At 40.6% G+C, this 20,719-nt stretch overlaps 1 protein-coding gene across 2 annotated transcripts in view; it reads right to left on the bottom strand.

Moving 5' to 3' along the window:
• The window catches only part of ece1 (endothelin converting enzyme 1), a 33,337-nt gene extending 15,033 nt beyond the window's left edge, over nt 1–18,304 (bottom strand). The window contains exons 1-6 of one of the 2 annotated variants that reach the window (XM_069678626.1): nt 18,232–18,304; nt 7,476–7,562; nt 4,883–5,021; nt 1,533–1,745; nt 330–454; nt 93–239 (exon numbers count right to left, since the gene is read on the bottom strand). In XM_069678626.1, coding sequence (XP_069534727.1) covers nt 93–239; nt 330–454; nt 1,533–1,745; nt 4,883–5,021; nt 7,476–7,562 — 711 coding nt within the window. In that variant the 5' untranslated portion in view covers nt 18,232–18,304. Of the gene's footprint in view, nt 1–92; nt 240–329; nt 455–1,532; nt 1,746–4,882; nt 5,022–7,475; nt 8,370–18,231 lie in introns of those variants that run through there. The other variant, XM_069678625.1, reaches the window with a different exon arrangement.
• Nucleotides 18,305–20,719: the final 2,415 nt, after the last annotated feature.

Below are 20,719 nucleotides of genomic sequence, written 5' to 3' on the forward strand. Positions count from 1 at the left end.
ATGTAAATACATGGTTTTAGATGAATGCATGTCATTGTAACAACAGATAAAGCAGATGAAACAGCCAGTCTACAGATCTCTGAGCCTCTCACCTGGATGATGTTACTGTTGGAGTTTTTGGAGTCGGTGCTGACGAACACGGTGAAGAAAGGTGACGTGTGAAAGTTTGCGGACACCACGCGCAAAACTTCCTGGAAGTTCTCCTTGTCCCAGGCGCTGGTCAGGGCCCATCCTCCCAACTGAAACAGGATATGTAGACACTCAGAGACTTGAAATGAAAAGGATTTAAATGATGGAAGCATGTGATGTTAAACTAATTTAGGAAATACCTGGCTGATCAGATCCTGTAGAGGCTTGGCTCCTAATTCCTCGATCTTGGCTTCGTTCATGCAGGCCTGATAATACCGCTGGGCCTTTTCCTCAGCCTGACTCAGACCTTTCATCGTCGTGTTTTCTGCAGGGAAGAGAAGAAATGAAATATAAAAGCTGTGCAGCGGTGAGTCTGAGCAGGGAATTTTAAGCAGAACTGTCTAGTCCAAAATGATTGTAAAAGCTTAAAGTGCTGCGTCTCTAATTGACAAAGCACATTCCGTGAGTAGCTAAGAGATGTTCAGCATTACAGAGAAAATGAAGTCACAGAGACTTGGGAAAATCAAAGGTGGCTTCTCTCTGTCTGTGACTGTCTGAGATAAAAATCCAAAATATGAGGATTTGAGATTTATTTAGCAATAATTTATAGTAGCTGTTAACCGTAACACATTTTGGGAGGAGATTCACTTCATATTTCCTGCCAGCTCTAGACAAGTAATTATTTTTTTCAGTTGGACCAACAATTTGCAGCTGTAAAGTTGCAGCATTCAGGCTCATTTGTTGTGAATTTGGAAAGTTTAAAACGTTGGGTTGGGCTAAAAAAGGTTGCTGTTGCTCCTCCATCAGGACTATTAGCCAACAATAACAGTTAAGGAAGTTTGGCACAGCAAACTGGTCCTATGTACTAAGTTTGACTTTTTCATGTGCAAGAAGCCAGCCCCGGGGGCTGGAGCCGATCTCAGCAGTCATTGGGCGAAAGGCAGGATACACCCTGGACTGATCGGCAGTCAATCACAGGGCTGACACACATCCCCCTTTCCCACCTAAATTAGCGTGTTGACGCAGGTTTTAAAGACCCGGGAAGACCCGCTGATAGATGCTGATTGTCTCCTTTCCCACTGCCAGTGAAGTATACTCCTGTCAGTCTCTTTTCTGCTGCGTCAACGTCTGACGTCACAAACGCACCCAAAACAGGGTTAGTAAGCAGTGAAGATGTTACAGTGGTTAGGTCTTTTTGTATCTATTACTCATTCAGTGTGTTTATCAAACTCGGCGCAGACAAATTGTTAGCGGGTGTGTGTGGGTTTTTTGACCAGTGGGAAAGCGGTTAACAAATACAAGAGTGAAAAACAAACCAGTTCCCCTTCAAAAAGAATAAAGATCATTATTGTCTGTCTAAAAGGCAGCTGAAGACACTTAACTGCACTAAAAAGCCCCCTCACCTAACAAATGCTTCATCACTTGCATGTTGTGCTCCCAGAGGTCGCTGAAAGGTCCCCAGCGGGACTTGCCCTCAGGGAGGGGGTTTTTCTTCACCCAGCCCCCACAAGCAAAGTTGTAGAAGTCATGGCAGGGGTCCACAGAACGGTCCAGGGCTCCCATTACAACACTGGCCACGGTGATGCACGGCTCCGTGAGACACAGGCCCGGGTGACCTGCAGGAGAAGAGATTTAAAACAAGTCGAATTCAGAGACAGTTCACTTGTTTCCCCTCGGCTCTGTCGGGCCTCTTTTGTGGGAAACACTTGGGAGGAAAGATTTTTGAGGATAATCCGAAAATATTTCGTAGCGGGATTTATAAACATGCACGTGAATCTTCAGACCATCTGGAAACTGTTATTTCATAGAGGCAAAGCCGAGATATAGAACCTGGAGGGATATTTCTCCTTGTATTCATAGGAGAAAATGTCTAACGATTAACTGATTATTAAACGGTCTGATTGGATCCCGGATGACTTTATCAGTTTAACTTTCCTCGGTGTATTTACCTGGCTCGTAGATCAATGTAATTGCTCCTTGGTCTGCGCTAAGAGCTGAATGTGACTTCCAAAACTCCTCTTTCCTGAGAATGAGTATTTTCTGTATAAGTGGAAGCTATCAGAGGGCAGCCAAGAGTCTTTTGGCCGCCGTGTGCTGCTTTAAAAAGTCTAAACACAAAAGCTGTTTAACAGGAAGAGCGCTTGAATAACGATGACAGTGTTTATAGAAGTGTAAGTGGCGGTCATTATAATGGAACAGAGTACTGTGTACAGAGGACAGCTCACTTCTAATGCCCGACATTCTGTTAAGACTTTCTCCATCCGCCCTTATAAGGTACGAAACAGAGCCGGAGCCAAAGTTACGAGCAGTGATGAGGTTAGTTCCCCTTAGAGAATTCATCCTTGTTCCTTTTATTATTTCAAAGTGTGATCTGACATGCGGTTCTGAATGGCAGGAAGTGGCATTAAGTTTCCCAGGGTAAATCTGAGGAAGCCCACACAGATGAGACGCTGCCTGGATGTGATGTGGTAAGTCCAAAAGCCGCTCTTTCCATAATGAACGGGCTCAGGGGAGAGATTTAACGTCTGTTTTTAGGTGGCTTAGATAAAAAGGTGGGGTTATTGTTTGAAAAGAAAATAAACCACATACTGTATCAAATGGCACAGCCCTGTAGTTTTAATTTGGATACATAAATAAAGAGAAGATACGTGCACTTTCGAAGGTAACAGTGTCTGGGTGTGCACAGTTTTTTTTTTCTTCCCTGGTCTCTTTGTTACTTTCTCACTCAGGCACAAAAAGCTCTGGTAATGGGATCTGTACCTGCCAAAAAATGCATCTCAAAAGACTGGGAAACAACAATTGCACGCAATTTGATACCTGTCAATCATTTGGAAAAACCTTTTTAGTTTTTAAATGTCTAAATAACTTGAATCATCTGTCAAAATGGGAATAAAATCCTGGGTAAATCCTCTTGAGACAATACGGGTGTTTTGCTGATACTTGTTTTGCATCAGTAGCTTAATACAGGCAACCAAGCTTCAGTTATCATTACAGACAATGGTCGTGTCCACTTAAGAAACACTTTGAGAAATTTGCTTAAATATGCCTGACACTAAACTACTTATTTTTAGCGATTACACCATCATTAAATCATTAGAGTTTTGTTGATGTTGGGGTGCGGTCCCGTCAGTCTTCTTCCGTTTTGATGCTCTGATAAAATCTACATGTCTCACGCTATCAGGAGTTTTTAGTCTTGACTCATGTAAGTAGAAAAGCTCCTTGATATCTTTGTGAACCAATACGTGCCCTTGCTCGAGCACCAAACAGGAAGCAGCAAACCAGGTAGACAATAAACATGTAGGGGACTCAGAGGAGGCGTAAAACACTGCACCCACACACATACACACACACAAGAGCAGCTGTCACTGTGTCCCTACTGAATGTGACTCATTAGTTTGACGCATGCTTGCGGGAAGGACACTTCTTTAGAATAGCAGCAAATAGCTTCAATGAACCAGTGAAAGTATGAAGTAGAGAAAAAGGAAATGCCTCGCTAGCTGCCTGCTAGAGCGTAAAGCTAACCCAGCTAGCCCTACAGCTTCAATTACTGCACCCACAAGAGCAGCTGCGTATGTAGTTGTAATCTTGTACAAAGTGACCCCTCAGGATATCCAGTGTTTGAGTATCCTGCCTGTAAAATGTCTTTATATGTAAGAGGGGAGGGTGTCTCTTTCTTCCTACAGTGTACGGCAGCATTAGACGATATTAATACTCTAATGTCTTACAGTCAACATTAGGTTATCCTAGCTTAGCATTAAGACTGTAAATAAGGGGAAGCTTACCTTTCGCTTAGACATATTCCCTGTAAGTTTCAGTTTTACTCTTCATTCTTTTGTATGAATTAAACAAGTTATGGTCATAGACTATAAAAAGATGGATGACATGACAGCTCACTAAAAGTGAAGCCAAACCCTCTCTATCGCCCCCTGCTGACTGGCTGCAGTATAGGTCATAAAGCCCGCCTCCTCCATGTTAACAGATGGGACATGAGTCAAACTATAAAATCAAAATACAAGTCAAGTACATTTTTCTCAAACATGGTTTCTGTCATTATAGTTAGTTCTTATCATGCTGATTTATGTCCAAGTGTTCAAGTTTACTTTTCATTAGTTATTTGATGCTGTCAAAACGATGATTGACAGCTCTGATGACAAATACGGCTCCTGCAGCGTATCAGTTCCGGATTACCAAAGTGGAGAACGTTAACCTCAGACCAACACAAAGAAGCTGTTCTGCTGTTAAACACGCCGGCGTGCGGGACCTTTGCTGTTTTTTTAGTAAGTTAAGTATGTGTGTTTTGATTAGAGGAAGCGGTTACGGCGGCGCCACCGGAGACGCGTCATCCATCTACATATACGTCATTGGTTATGATGTATTCAGGAGCTGTTTAGAGGATTTTGTTACCTTTGATCTTTGCCCACTGTTTCCTCTCCCTTTCAAGGTCAAGCTAACAGCTTCATACTGACTGTACAAACACAGCAGCAAAATCAATCATCTCATCTTAATCTTGGGAGAAAAGCAAACAGGCTTTTTAACCCTTAATGTCAAACTGTTCCTCTCAGCCTTTCTCCTATTAGGTGTGTGCTATTATTTCAAATGAAGCCTCTTTGGAAGGTTTCTTTGTTTTTGATTTGACGATACATTAAAAAACTTTCTTAGTCCCCTGGTCAGACTGCTTCACACAGAGAGGCCGCAGGTGTGTCTTTTCAGCATGCGTCACAAAGGTTTAAACAAAGCTTTTAATAGAACTCACTCTGTTTGTAGAAGACCCCAGTTGTGATGAGACATATAAAAAATCCAGCAGAGACGAGACACAGTAGAATCAGCAGCCTCCTCTCTCTGTGCGTCCTGTCGGTCCAACATGAGGGACTGTGGCCGTGCAGAAGAGTCACCTACACACACACAGACACACACAATAACACCTTTAAAGCGTCTCATTTAATCTATTAAAGCTGTTTGATATTTTTAGGTTAAATCAGCTTCGAACATCCTTTATAATGTGACCAGGTTGAACTATTACAGTGGAAAATGTTTTCTAAAGTCGAACAACGTCTCAGATATTTGATGACAGGTTTGGTTTCAAAGCACAATGGCCCCTCTATTACGGCGCCTTTAACCCTCATACGCTCAAAAGGTTTCACATTCTTCTATTGTCTCGCATGCTCTCATAAAGGACATTTTCCTTTTGGCCCACTCTTGGAAAGAGGTACAATAATCCTGCTGAACCAAAGCTGCAGCTTTTGTGGTTTACCTTTATAAGGTGAGGAGTCAAATAAGGACAAGAAGCAGACTAAGAGGAGATATAAAACCTCTAGAGAGTGAACAGGAAGGAGTGATGATAATAAATTAGAGGGAAGTCCATACTTCGTCTGCGATTAGGTATTCTAAAAATTAATGATTAGTGTAGAGGATCTTAACACACTCTGCTCCTGCTCTTTCTCAACTAAATGTTTCTTCAGTCAAAGCCGCCAAGGGAATTTTTTTCCTGCAGGACTGAATCCAAAGGGCCACTCACAAATCTCTCTCAGGGCCCATTTAGCACTCCGGCCGGTCTTCAGAGAAACCCCCGCTGTAAATAAATGCCGGATCTTTGGAACTCGCATATATCCTGAGGAAGTCAATTACCTCTGAAGTGTGTATACATAAAGATCCGATTTACTGCTATTAACTCGGATGAGAGTTCAACAGTCAGAGTTAATGTGATCAAATCAGATGCCAAAGCCGCGGTGGCTTCTTAATCCCAGGAGCTAAGCGCGCTGGGTTGGTTTGGACCTGATCTGTGTTTCTGATGGTAATTGTAACAATCCTTCTGCCACCACTGCCAAGCCGGTGCACACTCCGTCCAATTTTTACAGTAGTCTTTTGAAACCCCATTTTTACTCCCTGAAAACCATAGCAAATAAGTAATGCAAAATGATGTCCAAGTCTTGAATTCTTCAGGCAAATTTATGGTGAAGTATCAGAGGGATGGCTGAAGTGAACGGTTTCAGCTTCTTGTTCTGACGGGCAGAAGTTGAAGAAAGGGGAACGAATAGTTCACAAAAGCTCACTGAAAACATGAAGACGTTTTTATTAGGGGAGAAAGAAGATGTTCTTAGAGGAAGCCAGTTTGCAACCAGGCTACTTTTTAAAGCTATAACTAACAGGTATGCTATCATAAGGGCAATAAAACATTGTCTATTAGAAGTTACTTTCACGACACATTAAGTGACTTACAGAGGACCCTGCCAAAAACTGGATGCACGTATGAAAGGTAAAAGGTAAAAGGTAAAAGGTACGTGCTCGAGGATAAACTCTGTGTGGTTCAGTCAGATACAGAACTGTAGCGCTGTTAATCTACTCTTAAACAATTCTGCAGTCTTTATCAACCAATGCTTCACGTTATGTCCTCGTGAACAAAGATTAAGAGAATTGAATCAGTGTGTCAGTGTGTGTGATGACAGCTTTCTGTGACTAATTGTCTATTTTATAGCCTACGTGTAAGTTGTTATCCGGTCTTAAGACAAAAACTAGATCTCTTGATTTTCTGATTCAATAAAACTCTGATTTTTAAGGTCTTGCAAACAGAAAACGCCTCAATCTAACAGCAACACATGTTGGACTTTCTTCAGCTAAAAAGTTTTTAAACAGAAAGTTGTGCACGCTGATGACAAAATTACAAACAGGTTCATTGAAGTGAGAGTTGGACTCTGATTCTGCCCAACATGAGTCAGCAGGAGGCCAATTTTAAGGCTCATTTACATCCACCACTGTACACTGAAGTGTTAAATGACTTATCATAAAAATGGACAATTTCGACGACAAAAGTCTAAAAGATGGTTCAGCATCAAGAGAAGTAACCACAACAATTCTAAGCTTCTGTCTTTCTCTTTTTATCCAGCTGTTATCCCAGTGAGCTTAATGTCATTTCGGTATGTTCTCTATTAGGAGTGAATTAAATAAAGCCTCACAGAGCAGCATGAAGCATCTGTTCAGCAGGCTGCCTGCTGTAGCACATTATGGAGGCTTTGTATTTTTAATTCAGGCCTCCAAAAAAAACAGGTTGTGTTTAAATAAGAACAGGACTTGATTTAATGTCACGAGCACAGCCGTGAAGCTTTGCACAGACATTGGAAGTGCCTTACCTGTACTTGAGTTGGGCTGGATTTAAGACCTCAGTAAAAACCTTTCCAAACATCAGCCAATTTAACACAAAATGAGTCGACATAAATCTGCGATCAAAGCCTTTCATATGCTTTTAAAAGTACAGTTTTACAATACTGTAGTTCTACTTTCCTTACGTGTGAATCGTACAAGAACGATGCATCTCTTTGTTTATTTTTAGCGCGGGGTGTTTGCATGTTTACCTGCATAGGTGATGATGGGTAGATGTCGTCACCGGTGGAGTCCACCAGGTCCTCCTCGTCCAGCGTGGCTCTCTTGTACGTTGACATCTGAAAAGTTAAATGCAGAAAAGACTCTCTCAGTGCTTCCATGTTCCTTCTCTCCTCTCCCACTCATGTGTGTGAGAAGGTGTTTTTTTTTTTATCAGTGTGTGTGACACGTCTATTCGTCAGCAGTCTCTCCGGCTTCAGGGTAGGGTTTCCCTCTAAGATCCATCAGCAGGTATCTGGTTTGTCTGGTTTGTTGAACCGAGTTGACTCTTAAAAAGTGTGTCAGTCCTCTCCTTTAAGAGACGCTGTTCTGCTCCCTTCAGCACCTCTCACAGCCCCCATAGTGTCTGGCTGATAACCCCGGGGGCAGACTGAACAACACCAACAAAAACCTCCTCCTGAAAAGTCCTTGTGTGATCTCCCTGCGGTGCCTCTCAGAGTTTTGTGCCTCTTCCTGGGCAAAGTTTTTTTTCTGGACTTCCTCCTCAGCCCGGCTATCCAAACACGGCATGAGAGAAGAAGACGGAACTAGTGAAAAACAGGAAGAAGCACTGACTTGACTTACATGACTAGGACTGGGTGTGTGGAAGTGATTGTGTGTGTATGTGCGTTCCACAATGTGGTTTCACTTAGATTCGGGGAGGGAACCTCACAGTTGTAGATCACACCCAGTGTCTTCTTTAATAGGACGTGAAGCTCTCGGGGGAGGGACCGGGGCGACATACCCTCCTCCTCCTCCTCCTCCCACTACATGTTTGTAGTCGCTGTCAGGGTAACCGTTACCTGATAGTCAGTTCGTCTCTGGTTTAACCCCTCACCCACAGGAACACGATGACATGTGAAATAAACAAGCATTTTAAAGAGTCATAATCGAAACGTATGTGAAACTAAGTGATAGAAAGAGATAAAGGTTTAAATATAACGCATAAAAACATGTGCCATCTCCACACTGCTGACATGCTGGGCAGTAAACAGGCTTGGCTAACTGATTTTCACACAGGTCACAGGTCACATGACTTAATCAATCCATGAAGAAAAATTCCAACATACATGTGTGGCTAACTGTGTACAAATTCGAAATAAAGTAGATTAAAGTTCATAAAGTAGATTTTAAAATCAAAACAATTATCTCGGTCCTCACTAGGTTAAAAGTTTAATGTTAGTTAATGTAAAGTCATTACAAGCAGAATGCCATCGTGTGCACGTCAGCTGACTGGTTTGTCAGTGGTAATAAAAGTGACCTCTCACTCTGCTCACCTCTTGTGTGCTGTTATCTGCATAAACACAGAGCTTGCAGCATCGTTTGGTTTTGTCCAACTTTATTATAACGAGGATGTAAAGAGTTTCCTCTGTTTTCCATTTGTTACGGTGCTTTTATAAACCGTCTATATTCTTGCTGTTGTTTCCCTCGAACTGTTGTTGTTGCAATTTGTCATTTTTCCAGTTTTGTGAGCTCTGACTTGTTTGTGAATCACTTTTAAAAACCAACTTTGGAGACTTTTTGAGGATTTAATTTGTTTTATGACTTTTGTTTGTTTTACTTTCTCTCAGTTTTTATGGCTTTTAGTTTTGGTTTATTCTCTCTTTTCATTATCATTATTAGGAATGCACGATATTATCGGCACGTTATCGGTATCGGCCGATATTGACTTAAAAATGAACTATCGGATATCGGCGTGTTGGCTGATATCCGCCGATATAATTAACTGATAAAATAATGGGCTGCTGCATACTTGATTAAATGCCCGACCTCGGCACAATGTACCTGGCGCGAAGAAGACCCGCAGCATGATGACGTCACGTGTGTCTACCTGCAGCATGAGAGAGTTAGAAGCCAAAATGTCCGTGGTGTGGAAGTTTTTCAAAGTGACCGAAATAGATAGAAAAACTGCTGTTTGCAATGACTGCTCAGCTTCGGTGATGCGAGGAGGAGCCAAGGCAAAGTCTTTCAACACTACAAACTTGATTAACCATCTCAAGACCCGTCACCCCGACCGTTGTAACAAATGTGATAAGAGTATCACCATTATACTGTACGCTAATTCCAATACAGAAGAGAGTTGATGATCTCTGCAATTAGTGTGCGGGGAAAAAATATCGGTATCGGTAATCAGCTAAATGAGTTGTAAAATATCGGCATATCGGATATTGGCAAAAAATTGAAAATGATATTTAATATTTTACCCATTCAGAATTGTAATAAAATGCCTATGTGAATATGTCTTCCATCATCCATCATCCTTGAATGTAATTGTTTTGCTGCTTCCTGCTGCTCTGCATGTTTTCTCCACTGAATGCTTGTTTGCCACCATTGTTGACTTTATGGCTTCTTGTTGTGTTTGTCAGTTGTTTCAAACATCTGGACAAAAGGACTCATGCTGAAAATAACCAGAGGCTGACCAGTACGGTTTCTGAGACAGATAAAGATTTTTGGAGTGGAAAAATCTACAGATTACCAATATGGTGGTTTAGATGATGAATTTCAAAGATGGAATAAAAATAGACTCTTTCATGTGGATTGTTCATCCATATATTCAAAGGTTCTCAGACTCTGCTTTCTTAAACTCAGAATTAAACAAAATGAGCCTTATCTGCTCAGCTGTGACGCTCTGCCACAAGTCCCACTGGCAGTGCTGAGACTATCATAAAGTATGGAGTGAATCTGCTGGACTGACTACATGATGACATCATTTCTAAATGACTAAAAGCATTGTTTTCTGCATTATATGTTCTGCATAAAAAGTTTTATAAATGGGCTCATGTCGGAAAACATATACAACGATGCCGATAAATGATAAAATGAAATTAAAGCCCCCCTCCAGTGAAAATCCAGTGTTTAACCTTGTAAACATCTCCATGTGGTGTTCTTCATGTGCTACAAGACATATCAGGGACAACATCAGCAGTCATCTCCATGGCTGGGCCTGTCTGCTTTTAAACTGCAGTGTACCAAGGACAGGCTGAACAACACGTTTTCAGATTGGCAGGTTTGAGACGTCACAAACCTAAGGAGCCAATCCCGTTAATGGACGTGGTGACGCTATGCATATCATTATGTGTAACCTATGGCAACCACTTCGGCGGTGCGTGAGCCAGCTGTAACCGTCATCGTAATTTCATCGTAAACGTTACTACTACTAATTACGACATTTCAAGCTCGCTAAGTTGCCGCTAAACGATGGCAGAGACGTGTTTTGTTTTCGGCTGTCATTTTATGAAAGGAGAAACGTAGCACAAAGTGGGCGGGGCCTATGCAGAGTCAGGAATTTTTAATGAGGGAGAGAGAGGAATTAACGTATTTTGCAGAAAAAACTGATCAGACACAACTTATTATTTCAAGGAGAGCATTACATATGTCTGAAAACATGACTGGAGCTGATCTTTAAATTATTAATATATTTTAAAATATTTAAAATAAAAAATATTTCTTTCTGAACAAGGCACATTTGAAACTAAATTGACACTTCAAAAGGCAGATAAAGGTATTTTTTGTGCAGAGGACTGCTTGGACTGTTTGGAACTTGTTACTCACAAACTGATACAAAGATCCTAAATACTGTGACTAACGTTAAACAGCACATCCATCCACGTTAATTATGATATTATGCCGTTTATAGTGTTCTAACTTCAGTAATGTTGGTCGACACAAATATAAAAATAGACTTATATTTTGATCAACTGATGTATTTGGATAAACCAAATGAAATGTTAATTCAACACTAGCAAAACAAAAGGTCCTATATCTGAAACATGAGGCCCTCCAGAGATATTTTACATCTCATTTCACTACACTCCAGCACCAGCACCGTGAAGAGGGCAACGATTAACCTCAGCTGTCCGTCGAACTGACAGCAACACAGATCGCTCCACAGAGATTGCTCAATACAATGCAAAGAAATGCAGACGTTGTCACTGAAAAGAAAGAACATCGCGATGCATCGGCCAGCAGAAATATGACGGACATACATCAGATGTGAAGGCAAACAGACGAAAGTTACCTCTGCTGTTGTATCAGTCTGATCTCAGTCCCTCTCCTTCATGCTCTGGCTTGTGTCTTCCTGTTTTAACGTCCACGAGCACAAGAGAAAAAACAGCGACTGAATATAAATGTTTACTTGATGAAGACTGATCGGATTTTCTTGTATACTTAACGGTGAGGCGATCCAGTCGCAGATCCTTGTTTTACTTTATTTCCCACTTCTTTTTACGTAAACACACCACAGAAGAAAAACCATGTTCCCACCACAAGCATTCCAGGGAATTCCAGGCAAACCAACAGATTCCTGTTAAATCTTGTTTTCAATCAGACATGATGCCACAAATATACACCAAAAACACCAGGAGGGAACCGAGGACGCCCAGGACGGACAAGTCACATTATCGGATTATAAAAAAGGCCATTAGGACAAAAGATTGAGGCCGAAAGTGATGAAAAATGCAGACGGACACACAGGCAGAGCGAGGGGGGAGAAAGTCAGAGGCCTCAAATGTTTTTAGGACACTTTCACTTACATAAGCGGCTTCAGATGACCTACAGCTGAAGGCGAAAAGGGCCTAATAGGGATATTGATGTGTGACTTTTTCCCCATCTGCGCACACACACACAGCGCATTTAGTCAATATTTAACCTACATGTCATGAAAGGACTACAGCTGTTCCATTTAACAAAACGGGAGGCTTAATGAATAAGTCAAACTGTATTTTACCACCAAACGTTCATATTTAAACATGAAGACAACAAGGAAGGAACTTGTAACATCACAACACCAACAATAAGACACAATTGCTCATGGTCGATTTGGCATCTTAAATGGCAACAAATTGCAAACTTGGTTAGCCATATCTCTGTTTCTGTTCATGTTCGAACACTCGCAGGGGAACTCACGATACGATAAGATAAGGTAATGATAATATCACGATACAGCCATTCTGTGATAAATTATATATTGCAAGACAATCATATAATGATGCGCGTCGATATCTGATTAACATCTTCTTCAGCCAATCAATTTCCGCTCACGTTACCCTCATTCATGCCATAAGCGCCACCGTGAGGAGTCATGAAGTAGTGACGCGGTGAGTCAGAATTGCAGGGAAATCTGTTTAGAGAACCAGATACAGTATAATTCAGAGTATAAGACGCACTTGTAATCCTTTTTTTCACCTAAAAATGGGCTGGGTTCTATATACCGGTGCGACCAATATACCAGATTAAAATGCAGAGAGAGGTATGTTATTGTGTTATGGTATTTTACCCAGACGACGTCTCCCATTTACAATAACGCACAGTGCTGTTTTTCTCGCTGTTTTAAGCGAGGAAAACTGACTTCATTGTTGCCAACGCTTCGTCACAGACATGCACCTTCATGATCGCCATCGCAGCCACCACCCTCATAACAATCAACGTTACCGTAGGCTGCCAGCTATCGCTAGCTACAGCACCGGTAGCTTGCAGGATTGCCAACTCGACATGACGAAAATAGATGGGAGGCTGTAATTTGTGTGTTTTTAAAGTGTTTTAAATTAAAATAAATGAAAATAGTGTTAAAATAACTTGTATACACGTTTTTATTAATAATAGCTCATATTCCAGTGCGATTTATATTCCAGATTTTACGGTAGTTGTAAATTATAATATCGATATTTGGCGCCAGCCTATCCATAACTGTATTGCAGGAGTCAGGAGGACATTATTTTGCCTTATCGATATTTTGTCCCACCCCAGGTTTACACGTATATAAATTCTGGGGAAGCCTGGAGCCACAAATCCACTCATTTTGCACTTTTTTCCCTCTAAAATCTGACCAGGACACTTTCCAGGAGTTCTTTTTGACTTTCATTTTCGGTGATTATACTTCAGCTTTGAACAAAAACCTCTTTCTGTTCGACCCTAAATGACAAATACGACAACAATTCCCTTGAATCAAGTGTGTGGTCTGCTTTGGATCATAAAGCAGAGCAGCATGTTCAGTCTCCACTGGCAGAGGCCTGGTTGTTGTCACACACAGAAATTCCTCAGCACACATTCACTGTTTCAGACACTTTCCTGGCATCGGGCTCTGTGCAGATGTAGTTGCACATGTTGCCTCACAGATTGACCCCCCCCGAGCTGAATCAATGCCCAGTGACACAACACTGACCTTCACTTTCCTGTTAATATGTGGTGCCTAATAGCATCCTTCATGCAAACGAAGTTTTGAATATGATGCAATGAGTCATGTTTTCCGCATATAATCCTGGGACTAGGAATTTCAACATTAGCACATCATAACTTTCTGCAGTGTGGAAGAACATCTGTAAAATCTGTAACCTACAAAGGAGTTCCTGTTGATGCCCTTACTTTCTTTAAGTCACGCTATACATGGCCATTGGGAGCCATTTAAAAATACAAAGCGATGCATAATAATAGTCCGTGGTCAAGGTCAGTGCAGGACAGTTTGCAGCAAATTTCCCATTGTGTCCCCCAGAGCATGAAGATGTCTTTCCAAGCTACAGCTGACAGTGCAGGAGGTCAGAATCTCACGATGCCTGGAAACCGCCGCGAGGCCACAGCCCTCGAGTGAGGCTGTAAAACCACAAACATGCGTCAGTAATTCGTCACTGATCCTGCAAACCAGACGATCATTTGAAGCTCGGGGGGGCATTCGTCCAAGAATAACCGGAGCGTGTTTGTGTTTGGGATTGGGTGCTGCGTCGGTTTTGAACGCAACTTGTGTTTGACAGTTTATTTTTTGAGGAGAAAAATCAAAACAGGACGAGGAGGAGAAATGAGGAGCGAAATTTAGCTGGAAGGAAGGATACTTCAGGTGATTTATGGGCGCGTTTGACGTAAGCTGGCAGTAAACACATTCTGCATCTGACGGATGCGGCTCAGTAAACCACCATGTAAAGATGCGAGGTTTCAGACCACAGAGGGGCGGTAATTATAGACTACACAGATGAAACAATCTAAGTGACGATCTAAGCCTCAATTTCTGTGTAAGGAGTTACTACAGCTCTGCGACTGTCGTCATGTTTCTACTGAAATCTAACTTCTGCTTTTCAGTTCAAGCAATATCATGTTCGTGAACACTTTGTCACACACAGATAACCCACAGAAGCACGACAGGGAAACACAACTTCCTCTTTAAAGCAATTTAAAGTTGTGAATCACAAAGGAGAGCCCTTCCACGTTGAGAAAACATCCCTGAAAAGCCGCACTTCTTCCTACAACAAGATTAAAGAAGCAGAAATAGTTTCATTCGCCTGAACATTATCTCCCCTGGATGTAAACTGGTGGCACACATCGCAGCTGAACAAAGTATTTTGTTTCCTGCTCTAAAGGATGCCTTGTACTGCCCCTATTTATAAGGTATTGCACCCATAAAGTTAAACTAGAGCTGCTCACTTAATCAACTTTTAATCTCAATTACGATTTTAACTTCAAACGATCATAAAAAATAATAATCGAGTTAAAAACGATTATTTTGCCGCACTGCATTTCGCAATGACGCTCTGGTTTTGTCCTGTGATATAAATCGAGCGCATCCCTTTCCCTCAGCAGTGACCTTTTCCGCCGCCCACGCTCACTCGCCAGGCTGTGGTGGCATGTAGTTCAGTCCGAGCCAAGGCGACAGAGAGACGGCCTTTGGTCAACAAGAAAGGTAAAAGTAATTCTGCTGTTTATACTGTGCACAAAAACTGGGCACGATCTGTTACACGGTGGTGTCCGCACCACAAACGAACACGACCAATTTGTTTAATCACTCAATGAGTTGCTTATGACTTTATGTTAATATTCGTTTATAAATTATATAATCTATTATATTATTTATTAATTAAGTCTTTCAGTTGAATAATGTTTGAAGTTCAAGAAAATACACTGTGAAAGACCCGAAGTTAAATAAATGGCTGCTGTTCCAAAGTCAACGATTAATCGTTTTCAATAACGATGATCTCAATTATTGACCAAATTAATCGTGATTATGGTTTTCGAGCAGCCCTAAATTTAACTTAAATTTAACTTAAATTTATAGTCTGAAAGATTTTCAGTTAAAAAATAGAAGTCTGTAAATTCACTCAAGTTTTCAGAGTGACGTTGACTGAGCCTCTTTGTTTCTGGGTCTGGCTGTGTATTGGCAAGAATCTGGCGTCTTTCCTGATACAGGAGTTACTGTTTAATATTTTGCACTTGACTGCAATACTGTTAACAATGGGAAAACTGTAAGTAGTTGACAACACGGGCACATATGGGTCAGCAGTGTCGATATTTTTAAAAATAAAAATGTGTGTTTATGCTCTGTACATCACCTGATCTATGCTTATAAAACTAACACTCTGTTGTCTACCAGAACATCACGTGCAAGTTTAGAGAATCCTCTTAGAATTTGTGCTTGCAGGAGCATTTCTGTAGTGAAACGTCTTCTGTGTCCGAACAGGCAAGCTATTGTCTACTGGGGCTGTACACTGAGGGCATACAGCACTGTAGCTAAACTGTATGCAAGGTCCTGAGCCTGTGTTATGTACAGTATGTGCTTGTTATGCATGTATCAACTGTATGCTTTCATATGAAAAGCACAAACAAACAAAGTGGGATGAAGACTGAACACAAAGACATTCGTTAATGAAGCCGTTAACTGCTTCAGCTCCTGCACTTTATCTATCACAGTCAGCCCCCCGGCGTTTCAGCCTGAAGGCCACAGATAAGACAAAGTTGTCTCAGGCCTCAGCTCCTGATCGCTGAAGTCAGAACAACACTGGAAATGTCTTTCTTTTCACAGCACAGAGACATTTCCTTTGGAGAGAACACCCTGATAATGAAGTGGAGGAGAAAAAAAAGCCACTTTCCCAGGCAATCGGCTTTCCTCTGCTCCGGAGCGGGATTGTTAAACTAAGCCGAGGGCCGTTTAGCAGAATCGTAACACTTTTGGTTTATTTTTAGTCATGCATGTGCACGGCTGCAGGCTGCAGCTCTGAAATTCTTCAGATTCCTGGTTGCCAGCAGACTCTAAGTCATTCTTCTGTGCACGTTTCAGGAACTCTGACGTATGTGCAATGATCAGATATCATCCAGGAGAGTCTTGTGTCACCACCGTCATGCACTACATCTGCTGCAAGCAGCCAAAGTTTTATGTTCAATCAGCCTCAGTTTGCATGCACGGTACTGTCAAACATGCCACGATACTGTTTATTTAGATTACATGTTTATATATAATGTTTTGCTTCACAACAACTGCAGATTATGGGATTTTAATGCCTCCCTAATGTAATTTGAAAGCTCCTAGTTCGACTTTTTTAATAATAAAGTCAGGATTAAATGAAAGCTTGTTTACAATGAGATTTTCATCCAAGGCACAGAGAGATAACCTGTTCCTGCTGTTGTTATGGCGCCCTGCAGCACACTCACCATCACACCTAGTTAATGAATAACTACAGAGTAAACCGAGCTCTCCAAGCACAACACACACACAGCCATGTAACATTATTAAACCAATCAATCACAGGGGCATCAGCTTGTATATTTAGTGATGTGAAAAGTTCACTGAAGGAAAACATCTAATAAAATCCGCTGACGTATTTATTGTTTTAACTATATAGCGCAGGATTTTGGCACTTTTACCACTTTATGAGACACATAATAAAGCAGAAGTAGTACACAATTTAAAAGAGAACAGCAATGACGCAGAGGAAGGTGACACAACATGACAACAAGAGACAATAAGGGTCATGCTCAGGTGACTTTAGAGCAACATAATCCATATTTTGGCAATACAAATCTTGGTTTAATTACCTGAAAAAAGCTAGTTAAAGCTAGCTCCCTTTCAGTTGATTATCAAGATGTTTCTAGCATGGGCGTTTACTTGAGAACAAACTGTGAAATGTCAGATAAATTCACAGCAGTGATCTTCTATGTTGGTTTATGTGTTTACTTTAAGTTTCTTTTACCTGATTTATCTTCTCTTTCATGTAGTTGCTTACAAGCTTCCCCTTGGATACCTCAAATGATAAATGAGCATATGACAACCCAAACTAACATTTACGCCATTGCTACCATTAAATTAAGCAAAACAAACATGCAACTGTATCGTGGCTGCACACAGTAATTTTGGCCTCAATGTGGTTTTGGTTGCAGCAGCTAGGGGACTTAAATTGTTATACAGGCCATTTAAAATGACTGAAACTTAACTTGAATTGTGCAGTATGACTCACTGAATGAAAGTACCCTGAGTACATGTGAAGTTCAGATGGGGAAACCTTATTGGTGTCAAAATCCCTACTAAAGATAAATGGGGAAAATGGGAAGAAGAAAACGGATTGTAAAACGAAGATGTAAAAAAAAAGGTTACAGTTAATGAGTGCCAATATACCCTTTATGTTGTGTTGTATTGTTAATAATGTACAGCAGCAAGTCCGTATTGGACTATTACACTTATTTTACAGGAGATTAAAACACTAAACAGCTGTAGTAAGGTCACTGAACTCCGTGCAAAGTCCCGTATACATCCAACGTCACATACGCTATAGTTATAAAAGAAATATATGGCGGAAAATATTACTTTTTAGGGTAATTTCGTTTGGAAACACTTGATTTCACGTCCACAACCGCAAGCACGCCTGAAACAATCAACTTCAGTGTGGAGTTAAACACATGTGCTGTTGTGTCATTGCTCAAAAAGATTAATTTAACTTATTACGTGTTTGCTTGGTTCATTTAAAAGGCATATCTGAGTAAAGTTTAAAGCTCTCTTACCGTGCTGTCATATGGTCCACCGCCGCTGCCCGTGAATCCCGTGTGCTTTCTGACCGGGGACAGTGAGTGAGCCTCAGCTGAAACGACCAAAGAGACTGCGCTTCACTGTCAAGATAGTTCACATCCCTCTGAAACTTTCTCCGCTACGACGCTACCCCGGAAATCATCTCACAGACGCGTTCCTGGGAGAAAAAAAAAAGATGTTACGATACCTAAACCGATCTAAACGGATTTCCTGCTTCAATGTGAAAAAGCTATCAACTGTGATCAAATTAGCTTTTTAGGTGACACATTTTTTCAGCTAAATTGGCTGGTTGAAAGAGATGACTTTAGGTAATAGATAAACTGCCTGTCTGCAAAGCTCAAATTAGTGATGGGAAAATCGTGTCTTTTCAGTGAATCGGATCATTTGGCTCAACTGAGCTCAGAAAAAAGACTCAAATCATACATTTCAGGAGCCGACTCATAGAGCCAACTCGTTCGCGATCCACACACTTGGAGAAATTGTTTACTCCACACTTGACAAAATGTCATGCTTCGTTTTTAACATACATTCCCTGGTCCATTTTGATTCATACTGTTTAACAGAGAAGGCAAAAGTACACATATTCTATACTAGTACAGATACTAGTGTAAAAGAAGACTTTGGTAAAAGAAGAAGTACTGATTCAACTCCTTTACTCGAGTAAAAGTAAAGTACATGCTCTGAAATGTACTTAAGTACAAAAGTAAAAAGTATTCCTCTGAAGCACATTTTTCTGACCATTTCTTTGCAAAGCTAACTAAACCTCACAATGGTAATAATAATGATAATAATAATTCACTACACTACAACTCATTTCTACCTTAGCAGCTCACTTGTGCATCCGAAGGCGAGAATACAAACACAATAAACATACAGATAAATTAGCTGATTTGCTAGCTGCCTGCAATTTACATTGGTGGCTGCTTGCCGTAGTTTGTACTTCTACTACATGGCGGCTGTCATGGTTACTAAAGTTGTACATTCCAAATTCTGTCCACACCATCAGTTAAAGCGACGTTAAAGAACCAATGACTGTTAACTGCCGTTAGCCAAGTCAGTTAGCCAGTTAACTTCCACCCGTCATCAAACCGACTGTGCTTAACTTTATACTTTTATAATACTATTAAGCCCTATGTACACCTCACAACTGATTTAGCAATTAACAGCATTGTCATCTTAAAATTAGCCAAACCTCGTAGTGCTCTATTGACCTTGCTAGATCTGCCTGTTTGGTAATGTACATTTTGATTTTTCAGGAAGCAAAGACTTAAAATACCGGATGAGATGTGTGTTAAAGTAATCTAAAGTATAGAGTCAAGCTTTAGACACACAAGGATCAATAATTTTAATGTGAAATAACATCTGAATGAAACGGAAGGTTCTAAATATATCCCATAATAAATTTCGACACATGCTATGCTGAGGCCTACCTGCTTTGGCGATTAGTTGTTGAATTTTTATGCTAACTAGCCAACTGTGGGGCTGGGAATAAATAAAGGGAGAGGAAAAATAAGCAAATAAATAAATAGTACTGCCGATGTATATCCTACATCATGATTTAGACTGTTACGTACATGCCTTAATGTTCAGCTGCTACCAGTTTACAGCCCTGACGGGTGGACACAAGACTTACAGTGACATCTAAAGGAGGCCACAAGAACAGCAGGAGCCTGTACCACTGAAGCATACATTTACTGCAGCAGGTTTATGTTGTCTACTTGTTCAAAATACAGCCAGATTAAATTGTTATTGTATCAGATATAAGAAAATCTACTAAAGCACTGTACTTAAATAAAATTTTTAGGCACTTGTTTTTAAGTAATTACTTTTATGCTCCACTATACTTTCATTTCAACTATGATATCTATATTTAATTTATTGGGTTAATATGATTTCTATACTACACTTTTTTGACTGCTTTTTACTTGTTACTTTAGAGAAGCAGGTTTTACATTAAAAACATATGATCAGTTCATTAAATATGAGGCATTTTTATGGATGTTATGGTAGTGTCAGTATGTTTCTGGTCATTTTAATATATTATTGTTTGTATTTTATACACTGTTTTATTCTTGTTTTGTATGCAGTTTCTTGTGGAGTTCTTTCTTGTTTCGGACTTCTACTTGCATGCTAAGTTTTGTCTTGTGTTGTACACATTTTCATGCTGAGTTTTTTGTTGTTCTCAGTGTAATTTCTTGTTAGGTTTAGTGTATTTTGAAGGCTACATAGGGATGGGCATCGCAAACTAGCTCAGGCAATAAATGGTTTGGATTATGTTTCATCCCAAACATTGTCCCTTATTACTTGAATGACACTATGAAATAAGCTTCACATTAACCAGCTACAGCATTAAATATTAAAATTGTAATACATGTTAATGCCTTAGTGACAATAGTTCAGTATAGCAAATTATAACAGTACAGCCTACCACCTTCCTTGCATGCCAACCCCTTCAAATTGAAT

The sequence above is a fragment of the Semicossyphus pulcher genome, unplaced genomic scaffold (genome assembly GCF_022749685.1).
Source record: "Semicossyphus pulcher isolate SPU_LCO1_2020_fin unplaced genomic scaffold, fSemPul1.0.p SCAF_3, whole genome shotgun sequence".
NCBI lineage: Eukaryota > Metazoa > Chordata > Actinopteri > Labriformes > Labridae > Semicossyphus > Semicossyphus pulcher.